This window comes from Salvelinus sp. IW2-2015, linkage group LG4q.1:29 (genome assembly GCF_002910315.2).
Source record: "Salvelinus sp. IW2-2015 linkage group LG4q.1:29, ASM291031v2, whole genome shotgun sequence".
Taxonomy (NCBI): domain Eukaryota; kingdom Metazoa; phylum Chordata; class Actinopteri; order Salmoniformes; family Salmonidae; genus Salvelinus; species Salvelinus sp. IW2-2015.
Window position 1 is genome coordinate 64,106,345 of NC_036842.1, and position 12,495 is coordinate 64,118,839.

General features: G+C 42.2%; 1 protein-coding gene and 1 long non-coding RNA gene across 4 annotated transcripts in view; one reads left to right on the forward strand and one right to left on the reverse strand.

Moving 5' to 3' along the window:
• LOC139027573 (uncharacterized) overlaps positions 1-12,495 on the forward strand; it is a 102,334-nt gene that overhangs the window by 69,579 nt on the left and 20,260 nt on the right. The window lies entirely within an intron of this gene.
• On the reverse strand, positions 8,315-11,237 carry LOC111961164 (nuclear pore complex protein Nup93-like). 3 transcript variants are annotated; one of them, XM_023983258.1, is made up of 3 exons: positions 11,164-11,237; positions 9,849-10,035; positions 8,315-8,612 (listed from the first exon to the last, which is right to left on the reverse strand). In XM_023983258.1, exons 1-3 carry the CDS (start codon positions 11,225-11,227, stop codon positions 8,330-8,332), a joined length of 534 nt encoding a protein of 177 aa, XP_023839026.1. In that variant the 5' UTR covers positions 11,228-11,237; the 3' UTR covers positions 8,315-8,329. The 3 variants fall into 3 exon arrangements, with proteins under 3 accessions (XP_023839026.1, XP_023839027.1, XP_023839028.1); XM_023983259.1 differs by having other exon boundaries at positions 11,056-11,191; XM_023983260.2 differs by lacking the exon at positions 11,164-11,237 and adding an exon at positions 10,140-11,012.

Consider the following 12,495-nt stretch of genomic DNA (forward strand, 5'->3'; position numbering starts at 1 on the left):
TGTTATTACATACAGCCGGAAATAACTTTTGGATATCAGAGTGGTGGTAACTCACCAGCATTACGACCAGGAATACGACTTTCCTGAATTGGATCCTTTGTTCGTACCCCCCAGGGCAATTGAACTTATTCCAGAGGCTGCTCCAAAACACCGCCATTGGAGAATGGACTTCTAGTATGACTCAGGAGGCGTGCACACCATCCACCACTTCAGAGTATATTACTCGCTAATGTTCAGTCTCTGGATAATAAAGTAGACAAGCTCAGAGGATCTCCTTCCAGAGAGAGATCAGGGATTGTAACATACTGTTTCACGGAAACATGTCTCTTTCTGGATATACTGTCCCTGTCCATACAGCCAGCTGGGTTCTCAGTACAACGCGCAGACAGGAATAAAGAACTCACCGGGAAGAAGGCGGGGTGTATGTTTCATGATTAATTACTCATGGTGTGATTGTGATAACGTACAGAAACTCAAGTCCTTTTGTTCATCTGACCTAGAATAGCTTACAATCAAATGCCGACCGTATAACCTCCCAAGAGAATTCTCTTCGGTTATAGTCACTGCCGTGTATATTCCCCGTCAAGCCGATACCATGACAGCCCTCAAACAACAACAGTGGACTTTATGCAAACTGGAAACCACATATCCTGGGGMTGCATTTATTGTAGCTGGGGATTTTAACAAAGCAAATKARGAAAACGCTACTGAAGTTATACCAACACATTGAGTGTAGTACTCGCGCTGGTAAAACATTGGTCCACTGCTACTCAACTTTCGAAATGCCTACAAGTCCCTCCACCGCCCTCCCTTTGGCAAATCTGATCACGACTCCATTTTGCTCCTCCCTTCCTATAAGCAGAAACTATAAGAGGAAGTACCAGTGCTAAGGTCTATTCAACGCTGGTCTGACCAATCGGGATCCATGCTTCAAGATTGTTTTTATCAGTCGGACTGGGATATGTTCCGGGTAGACTCTGAGAATAACATCAACRAATACACGGATACAGTGACAGAGTTCATCAGGAAATGTATAGGAGATGTTGTACCCACTGTGACTTTTAAACCTACCCAAACCAGAAACCGTGGATAGATGGCAGCATTTGCTGTAAACTGAAAGCGTGAACCACCGTATTTAACCATGGCAAGGTGACTGGGAATATGGCCGAATACAAACAGTGTAGTTAATCCCTCCTTAAGGCAATCAAACAGGCAAAACGTCAGTGCACTGCAGAGACAAAGTGGAGTCGCAATTCAACGGCTCAGACACAAGACCTATGTGGCAAAGTCTACAGACAATCACGGACCACAAAGGGAAAACCAGCCACGTCGCGGACATTGACATCTTGCTTCCGGACAAGCTAAACACCTTCTTCGCCTGCTTTGAGGATAACAAAGTGCCACCGATGTGGCCCGCTTCCAAGGACAGCGGGCTCTCCTTTTCCGTGGCCGACGTAAGTAAGACATTTAAGGGTGTTAACCCTCGCAAGGCTGGTGGCCCAGGGGGCATCCCTTGCCCCGTCCTCAGAGCATGTGCAGACCAGCTGGCTGGAGTGCTTACGGACATATTCAATCTCTCCCTATCCCAGTCTGCTGTCCCCACTTGCTTCAAGATGTCCACGATTGTTCCTGTACCCAAGAAAGCAAAGGTAACTGAACTAAATGTTTATCGCCCCGTAGCACTCACTTCTGTCATCATGAAGTGCTTTGAGGGGCTACTTAACCTCTACCTTTCCTGACACTTCAATTTGCTTAACGCCCTAATAGAGTCACAGATGATACAATCGCCATTGCACTGCACACGACCCTATCCCATCTGGAAAAGAGGAATACCTATGTAAGAATGCTGATCATTGACTATACCTCAACATTCAACACCATATTACCCTCCAAGCTCATCATTAAGCTTGAGGCCCTGGGTCTGAACCCCGCCCTGTGCAACTGGGTCCTGGACTTCCTGACGGGCCGCCCCCAGGCGGTGAAGGTAGGAAACAACACCTCCACTTCGCTGATCCTCAACACAGGGGCTCCACAAGGGTGCGTGCTCGACCCCCTCCTGTACTGTACTCCGTTCACCCATGACTGCGTGGCCACGCACACCTCCAACTCAATCATCAAGTTTTCAGACGCCACAACAGTAGTAGGCCTGATTACCAACAACGATGAGACAGCCTACAGGGAGGAGGTGAGGACCCTGGGAGAGCGGTGCCAGGAAAATAACCTCTCACGCAACGTCAACAGTACAAAGGAGCTGATCGCGGACTTCAGGAAACAGCAGAGGGAGCACGCCCCTATCCACATTGATGGGACCGCAGTGGAGAAGTTCCTGACCTCATCCAGAAGGCRAGGTCAGTACAGGTGCATCAAAGCTGGAACCAAGAGACTGAAAAACAGCTTATATCTCAAGGCCATCAGACCTTTAAATAGCCATCGCTAGCCGGCTTCCACCAGGTTAACCAACCCTGCACCTTAGAGGCTGCTGCCCTTGGAATCACTGGCCACTTTAATAATGGAACACTAGTCACTAGGGTTGCACATTTTAGGGAATATTCAGAGGTGGAAACTTTCCGTGGGAATTAACAGGGATATATGGGCATTAACAGCGATATATGGGCATTAACGGAAATATATGCAAATGAATATTAATACCATTTAAATGTAGATGTTTTTTGCATTGGATATATTTACCATATCATATGGAGACAGAAACATAAACCTTTTACCTTATCATAAGTAGACAATTGCAAATGATTAAATCCTTCCAATTGAAATGAAATAAAAATTTGTTACGAATTGAACTTTAATTAAATGAGTTGACTCTTCACATGGGACGATTTCACTGAACAACAAAAGGGAATATTGAATGATCCCGAATGATCCATCGCATCTCCCAAAAACATTTTCAACATACATCTGTAAAATAATAGTGTAGAAACTAAAGTTAAGGTTGTCTTCCTCTCAGGCTTCCATGTCTTCACCCTGGACCTCCTCAATGTCCACCCCTTGAACATCAGACTGAGGCCTCATCGTCACTGTCACTTTCCAACCTCTTTGAGGATGGCTCATTGTCAGGCTCAAAAAGCCTAAAATTTGCCCAGATGGCCACCAATTGTTCCCATCTTGTATTTGTCAGCCTGTTGCGTGCTTTGGTGTGTGTGTTCCTAAACAAGAACCAGTTTTGCTCTAAGGCGGCTGACGTTGGTGGGATTTGGAGGATGATGGAGGCACCAGGGGAAAGAGYCTGAGATCCACAAAGTCCCTTCCACCAGGTGGCTGATTGGCACGACTGCCATATTGAATCTCCATCCCAAAGCCCTTTCTTGGAAGTGTACTTCGCCAGACTGTCAAGAACATTGCCCTCATTCAGGCCAAGGTGGTGAGACATGGTCGTGATGACACCATAGGCCTTGTTGATCTCTGCACCAGACAGGATGCTCTTGCCAGCATACTTGGGGTCCAACATGTACGCTGCGGCGTGTATGGGCTTTAGGCAGGAGTCTTCATTTCAGAACTGCAGTTTCCGATGCTTGGAGCAACAGTAAAGTGGGCAGGACAGTACGGATTTATACTTTTACATCTGCAAGCAGAATCTGAACATCAGACAGGATGGCATTGTCTCCCTCAATCCGTGCAATGGCTTCTGCTATAGGTTTCAAGAGTTTCAGACTGCTTAACACTCTCTCCCAAAATACATCATCCAGGAGGATCCCCCTGAACAAGGCAGTTAACCCACTGTTCCTCGGTAGGCCGTCATTGTAAATAAGAAGTTGTTCTTAACCGACTTGCCTAGTTAAATAAAAGTACAATTTAAAAAAAGATGGGTCTGTCTATATCGGCAGACTGTGATATGGCCATTTCTTGGAGAGACTCTTTCCCCTCCAGGAGACTGTCAAACATGATGACAACACCACCCCAACAGGTGTTGCTGGGCAGCTGCAATGTGGTGTTCTTATTCTTCTCACTTTGCTTGGTGAGGTAGATTGCTACTATAACTTGATGACACTTTACATACCTAACCATTTCCTTGGCTCTCTTGTATACTGTATTTCCTTTATTTTCAGTGCCATGATGTCCTTGAGGAGCAGATTCAATGCATGAGCAGCACAGCCAATGGGTGTGATGTGAGGGTAGGACTCCTCCACTTTAGACCAAGCAGCCTTCATGTTCGCAGCATTGTCTGTCACCAGTGCAAATACCTTCTGTGGTCCAAGGTCATTGATGACTGCCTTCAGCAATGTAGAGACCGGTGTGTCTGTAGTTCATTGTGTCTGTGCTCCTGTAGAATACTGGTTGAGGGGTGGAGATTTACATTTATGATGTAGTTAATTATTCCTTGCCCACGAACATTCGACCACCCATCAGAGATGATTGCAATACAGTCTGCTTTCTCTATGATTTGCTTGACCTTCACTTGAACTCTGCATCCAGCAAATGAGTAGATAAAGCATGTCTGGTTGGAGGGGTGTATGCTGGGCGAAGAACATTCAGAAATCTCTTATACACATTGCCTGTGAGCATCAGAGGTGAACCAGTTGCATACACAGTTCGAGTACGACATTCATCAGCATTTCTCTGACTACGTTCCTCCATTGAGTCAAAACTTCTGATCCCAGGAGGACGATGAGCTGTTGCTATCGATAAGGTGTCTGATTCATAATTTTCAGCTCGAATAGAAGTAGAGGTCAGAGTTTGCTTGTTGTGAGTGCTGAGGGAACTTTATGCACTTGGCCTGATGATTCTGCATCTTTGTTGCATTCTTCACATATGATTTGGCACAGTATTTGCAAACGTACACAGCTTTTCCTTCTACATTAGCTGCAGTGAAATGTCTCCACACATCATATAGTGCCCGTGGCTTTTTCCCTGTAAAGATTAGGAAAAGAATGGTAAAAAAAATATATATATATACAATTCCATGTACAGATAAATAGTTAAGCAGTTAGATTAAACAACTCCTATGTAAGATAAATGTTTTAAAATTAAACATGTATGGAAACAGGTGAATTAACACTCCTCAGTTAGCAGGCTCAAGCAAGCTAAAATCCACATGGTAGCAAAAACTAACCAGCAGAAATTGTTTACAAGTTAGAAATGATTTCAACACACTTTGCTGTAGGCTACTATTTACTAGTTAACAACAAATCATGTATGTCATATAAAATATATTCTCCCCACCCAGTATTGTAATCATAACTTACCAGAAAGCATGTAGTCCTCGGCTCAGACAGTGTAGTAGTGTGGGCTCAATAGCATCTCATTAGTGTGCAAGATCTTGAGAATCAGCTGTACATGTGATGTAAGTGAGCACTGTGCATGCAGAGGGTTGCAATTCCATTGAATTGAGAATAGTTTAATCAAAATATGCCACAAGACCTAGAATTGCCTTATGTGTATCCCACAAAAACGTTTCACTGTTATAAGCTAACTTTGATGAATTTAAGCAAAATTCCCCAAAGTCCAGTGCTTAACCTCCCATGGAAAATTTCCAGAAATTTAGAGAAATTTACCAGAAGGTTTCTGATCCTTTGCAACCTTACCAGTCACTTTAATAATGTTTACATACTGCTTTACTTATCTCATATGTACAGTTGAAGTCTGAAGTTTACACCTTAGCCAAATACATTTAAACTCAGTTTTTTCACAATTCCTGACATTTAAAAATTCCCTGTCTTAGGTTAGTTAGGATCACCACTTTATTTTATGAACGTGAAATGTCAGTAATATTAGAGAGAATTATTTATTTCAGCTTTTATTTCTTTCATCACATTCCCAGTGGGTCAGAAACTTACATACACTCAATTAGTATTTGGTAGCATTGCCTTTAAATTGTTTAACTTGGGTCAAACGTTTCAGGTAGCCTTCCACAAGCTTCCCACAATAAGTTGGGTGAATTTTGGCCCATTCCTCCTGACAGAGCTGGTGTAACTGCGTCAGGATCGTGGACCTCTTTCCTCGCACACGATTTTTCAGTGCTACCCACAAATTTTCTATAGGATTGAGGTCAGGGCTTTGTGATGGCCACTCCAATACCTTGACTTTGTTGTCCTTAAGCCATTTGCCACAACTTTGGAAGTAAGCTTGGGGTCACTGTCCATTTGGAAGACCCATTTGCGACCAAGCTTTAACTTCCTGACTGATGTCTTGCGATGTTGCTTCAATATATTCACATAATTTTCCTCCCTCATGATGCCATCTATTTTGTGAAGTGCACCAGTCCCTCCTGCAGCAAAGCACTCCCACAACATGACGCTGCCACCCCCGTGCTTCATGGTTGGAATGGTGTTCTTCGGCTTGCAAGCCACCCCCTTTTTCCTCCAAACATAACCGTGGTCATGATGGCCAAACAGTTATATTTTTGTTTCATCAGACCAGAGGATCAGTTTGCAGTTGCAAACCGTAGTCTGGATTTTTTATGACGGTTTTGGAGCAGTGGCTTCTTCCTTGCTGAGCGGCCTTTCAGGTTATGTCGACATAGGACTCATTTTTACTGTGGATATAGATACTTTTGTACCTGTTTCCTCCAGCATCTTTACAAGGTCCTTTGCTGTTGTTCTGGGATTGATTTGCACTTTTTGCACCAAAGTACGTTCATCTCTAGGAGACAGAACGCATCTCCTTCCTGAGCAGTTTGACGGCTGTGTGGTCCCATGGTGTTTATACTTGCGTACTATTGTTTGTACAGATKAAGTGGTACCTTCAGGTGTTTGGAAATTGCTCCCAAGGATGAACCAGACCTGTGGAGGTCTACAATCATTGTTTTTGAGGTCCTGGCTGATTTCTTCTGATTTTCCCATGATGTCAAGCAAAGAGGCACTGAGTTTGAAGGTAGGCCATGAAATACATCCACAGGTACACCTTCAATTGACTCAAATGATGTCAATCAGCCTATCAGAAGCTTCTAAAGCCATGACATCATTTTCTGGAATTGTCCGAGCTGTTTAAAGGCACAGTCAACTTAGTGTATGTAAACTTCTGACCCACTGGAATTGTGATAGTGAATTAAAAGTGAAATAATCTGTCTGTAAACAATTGTAAAAATTACTTGTGTCATGCGCAAAGTAGATGTCCTATCCGACTTGCCAAAACTATAGTTTGTTAACAAGAAATTTGTGGAGAAGTTGAAAAACAAGTTTTAATGACTCCAACCTAAGTGTAAGTAAACTTCCGACTTCACCTGTATATACTGTATTCTATTCTACTGTATTTTAGTCAATGCCACTCCAACATTGCTCAATCTAATAGTTATATATTTCTTAATTCCATTTTTTTTACTTTTAGATGTGTGTATTGTTGTGAATTGTTTTTTGATAAATCTTCTAAATAGGTGTATGTGACCAATAAACAGTGTTTTGAACATCAGCCCAGCTGCAATTCCACAGCACACATGGAGGATAGGATAAAGCCAGTGTAGATAAAAGAAAAACAGAAAATAACTCCATAGTGCCTTTTCTATAACAGTCACAGATCAAGAGTGAACACTGGACAGGGTTTGAAACCCACTAATATGCCATGTATCTATTTTGGTTCTGAACAGATGACATCAATGGGTAATTCCATAATATGAAACCAGTAAAAGTATGGTTGTTTCTGACCCCTGATTATTATGACAATGGCCAGAAATATTTGTCCATGTTTTTTTTGTTTTTTTTTTCAAATCACTAGTCATGAGTCTGAGGGCTTAGAGCCCAAATTCGTGTGACAGACGGTGGTAAGCAATAACTATCTTTATCCGCAATTTGGAATACCATCATTCCTACTAAAAATGTTCTGAGAAATTAGCCCTATTCATATTTGACCTATTTCAACTCTAAATATATTAACATGTGGCAGTTATGAATCTTATTAATGCTCTATTTAATGAATTTTTTATCAGTTGAGGCAGAGCAATTACTCCAATTCTGATGCTAGCAAAATTCCTCCGTTGGAGGATTAAGAATCAGAAGGGAAAATCAGGAATCCTCCAACCAGGATTTCTGAAAATTTTACAACCCTACATCGCCACCAATTTGAATCAAATAGGGATCTACCGAAGATAATTCAACTCAAAGGATGTTGGGTTAACTTTTGTGAATGCATTTAAATAACAAACTCAGCATTTCAGACAGTGGGTTTGATATAGGCTACAGAACAATGAGTAGAGATTTGGACACTATACACATGTCAGACATCTTTCCCTAGACAGAAAACATTTCTAATCCTCCCACCAGCAAGAGACTGCAATGATCCTCCAACTGAATCAATCAGCCTTTTGCTTGTTAGCATAAAAATCATTACACAGTAAACCTCAGCTGTGACATTAACAGAACCAGATATGAATCCGCCAGTCTGACTAAAAGCATAATCTAAAAAACATTAAATTACCATCACCTGGCCGGCTGCCCTTGACTCTGAAAAACACAAACGCGAAGGTCCTGACATACAACAGGACAGGTGTGGATGAAAAAGTAGCCCAAAAGCTCAAACAGCCCCACAATCGTAAAGAGAGTGTGAATACCTGGATGTCAGTGTCCTTCACTGGCTCTAGAGGTTCAAAGGTGGTGGCAGCACTCAGGCTCTCCAGACGCTGGGAGATGTGGAAGATGTCCAGGCCTCTGGACCCCAGGAGGATGGACCTACAGGGAACAGAGGAAACAGCAAATTACATTTGTTTAGTAGACTATCCTCTAGAGCCCCCTATACTTGGTTGGGCTTCGACCMCTGGTATCATATAAACACACATAAGACATGGAAAGATTTGTAGAATTKCAGGAAAGTATCTTAAAACTGCTACATTTTCTCTCCGGCAACAAGAGGGGTGTGAACAGTTTGGGGTCGCATTGGTTGTGAGGTTGGGGATCATTACTACGCCGAGAAATCAATTTCTATCTGAACCTTCGCCACCTAGGACATTTGTGTGACTGGACCTTCTCAAATAGCACTTGAGAACCCCTGCTCTAGAGGGCATGAAGTAAGTTGAATGCAATGCAGAACATAACACAGAGCTACACATCTCTAACATAAGATAGCTCCCATAAACTTGATGTCCCAGAGTACAAATACAGATGACAATGTAAGATGAAACATCTGCCCACTATCTCACACAATAGTGACCAGATCACGTAATTGCAAGCAGCCTATAAGCAGTCATATGTATTGTCATCTGAATAATAGCCAGTTATAATGATGAGCTTTGTGCAGGTAACATCAAAATCTTACTACCCTCAGCCTCATTCATGACAGGGGAAATCATAAAATAATAAAAGAGACTTTTATTAGAAAAGGCCCACACTTCATATCTGATTTTACATCATATCACAGACTATGAGGATCATCTCTACAATGAGTATGTTTACATGCACATAATTGGATATTAAACCTAATCATGTAAACGCCTTACTCTGCTTATCTTAAATAGGCATAAGGTAATAATCAAAATAAGCATAAGCCGATTTAAAACACCTGATTTTCTGCACAATCTTTCCGAATTATTAGGACATGATAACAGTTTAATCGGCGTTCCAGTGTTGTATTTGATCTGCACATGTGCCAGCACCAGGCAGCCTCTTATGCACAAGTGAAGTGAGTTCGGAAAAACTGAAAGTATGCATTTTAGAAATAGTAAACATACAAACTTTATATGTCCAAACTCAGAATCAAATAGTCTTCACAAAATAACAAGTCCCATTAGTAGCCTGATTTCAGATGTGTCCATGTAAACAGGATTATTAGAGAAATTGTGCTTCTTGCAAAGCATGTAAACGTTTTAAACAAACTATTATATTAACCTGACTATGCACAATCATTATTGTGTGCATGTAACAGTGCTCAATAAGAAAATATCAGTGACTGATACCCAAGAGAGAACTTACGCTTTCACGTCAGCAGCGTCTTGTGATGTTCGAGTTAAGGTGCGGGAGCGTAGCCTCTCTCCAGCCTGCTGGATCTCCTGAAGGTTCCTCTCAACATGAGGAAGCTCAGACACGGCCTCAGTCTCTGCTGCAAGCTGCTCTGCCTGCTGCAGGAGTTCTCCAAAGCCCTCCGCTTCCATGGCAACAACTGGGAGTCAACAGACAGGATGGCTGGATTAAAACAAATATAACTACACTGGATTAAATGGCATGCAGTCTTCATGACTCTAGCATAACTATTAAAAATACTACCTAGTCAAACCATTACTCTGTTCCAGCTGGCTGATAGGAGTTATTAGATCGGTATGGTTTGGCACAGCACAGAGAACTTGATCAATGAGAAGATTTGAAATAGACAATATGGCGGCCTACACGTTGTTGGATGACTTCATGGAGCAATGTTTTGTTTTTTAACCTAACGCTGTCAATAAATGTTCTAAAACATTTGTTGTCTTCTTCCAAGTTGGGAATTGAGGAAGTCGAAAATTCTCTGTAATACACCAACAAGTACCTAACCTGTAAGTAAAGCTGAGTTAGCCTGTAACAATCTGACTGCTAGCTATCCTAATCCTGGCTGGGAACATGCCATTTAAACTAATCAGTGACTGTCTGCTGTTTAGGCCTAATGACTGATTCCAGATATCAATCACTCCAGATACCACGAAAAGAAAGTCTGTATGTAATGTTAGTGTATGTAACTATGTTGTCCAGACCAGGACTGATCACTGGACTGGTTCTATATAAATCAGTGTTTATTAATCTGTCACGGGCCACACCATGTACAAACTAATCTCATTTGTGTTTGGACCCTTTTCCCCAGTCGTCTGAAAATCGAACGATAGGCGCGCCTGCCCCCTTAGCACGATTAGCTATTAGGCTAGCTTGCTATCGTGGTGAGCCTCTTACTACGAATAGATTTTGATATGACTGTCTACAAAAAGTCAAATACGAATTACAAATTTTATGCCATCAACATTTTAAAATAAGTCCTTCGTTTAGCTAACGTTAGACAGGTACAAAGGAAAGCACGTTAGCAAACGGGCTAGTGTCATGCTTGACAAGGACAGACCGCGTACTGATGAATGGTGCTAGTATCAGCTAGCAGGATAACTACAATAACTAGTATCATTCCTTGCTAGTTATAACGCGTATTAGCTGGGCAACTTACAAGAAGCCTAGCTAGCAAATGATCCTTTCCCTTGTTCCACAACTAGTAGTTATAACAGTTATTTTCACTCTTTTGCGCTTATCTCATTTTCTCCACCGTCGTACATACATTTTACCCCGGCACTTCTGAGGTCTACGGTGATTGGATGATGTCTCGTTTTCCAAAACGACATGCGCTTTTTACTTGTGGGCACCTCTCTGCCGCCACCTGCTGCGCCGGAGTGTAATGGAGGTGGTAGATCGAGAAGTCACGCAACCTTGTGCCTACACCGTCATCATGGAGTGGGATCTCAGCCTCCAACCAAACCCCTTTTGGTTGAGTCTGCCTCATCCTCATTAGGGATGGGGACAAAATTATCATTTATTGCAATTGTCATTTTTCAATCAATTCAATGTGCTGGCATAACTGACTTGCCTAGTTAAATGAATACAATATGCCTTTTTTTATAACCCCTTAGTGTGACAGGCCTGCTATGCCTAATTGGTAACTAAACACCCAAAAAGTACACACTCAACCTAATCTACTATTAATCACTTCTCAAAGCAGTGTTGACATGCAGGTTGAACTGTTAAAACAGTTTATTCACATGTCAATGTTACAATGTGTGCACATAATTTTCGTGATGTCGGCCAACCCATCTATACATACACAAAATAGTACAGTGGAAAAAGGACAATTAGGCACTTAAACTTATGTATGACAGACCTGTGTGTAGTATTTAGATTTGCATTGGAGAAGATTAGATACCAGAAGGTAGCAGACACTTAGTCAAGGACAGGTATTAAGATTAGACTTGCAGGAACCACTGAGTCAGGACTGTGACCTTCATTGTTCCCACAATTACTCTGCAACAGCCTACTTGAGGGGCATACTTTGGTCCCCAGCAGCAATTGGTTCACATGTGTCTCCCATCCAAGTACTTCCAAGCCTATTCTAGCCTTCATTGTTAGGGAGACACAGTATAGCATATTGTGGATACATTTAGTACTCAGGCCATTTACCATTAAAAAAAGGGTTGTTGTGTCTGAGGTGGCTGTCCATCCTGGTTTCGTAGACTAGACATTACAGGACACAAATTGTTTTGATAGGCAACTTGTAACCTAAGAGGGTAACCAGAATCTCACAGACAACTAGCATTTTAACTTGATAAGCTAACCCCTTCCCAAACCTAACTAGCTAAATATTAACCACGAACTGCTTGGAGTAACCCTGGATTGTAAATTGTCATGATCAAAACTGTGATACAACAGTAGCTTAGACTTAGAAGTCTGTCCATAAAGCACTGCTCTACCTTATCGCTAACAAGGCAGGTCCTACCGGCCCTAGTTGTCACAGCTGGACTACTGTTCAGTAGTGTGGTCAGGTGCCACAGAGACTTAGGAAATGTACAATTTGCTCAGAACAGGGCAGCATATCAATCGTTCATGGGTCAAAGTGGGA

Coding starts and splice junctions, on each gene's coding strand:
- LOC111961164 (XM_023983258.1), bottom strand. CDS start 11,227: ATGTCGTTTTGGAAAACGAGACATCATCCAATCACCGTAGACCTCAGA. Junction 10,036..11,163: donor CAGAAGTGCCGGGGTAAAAT/GTATGTACGACG, acceptor GTTGACTCCCAG/TTGTTGCCATGGAAGCGGAG. Junction 8,613..9,848: donor GACGCTGCTGACGTGAAAGC/GTAAGTTCTCTC, acceptor TGTTCCCTGTAG/GTCCATCCTCCTGGGGTCCA.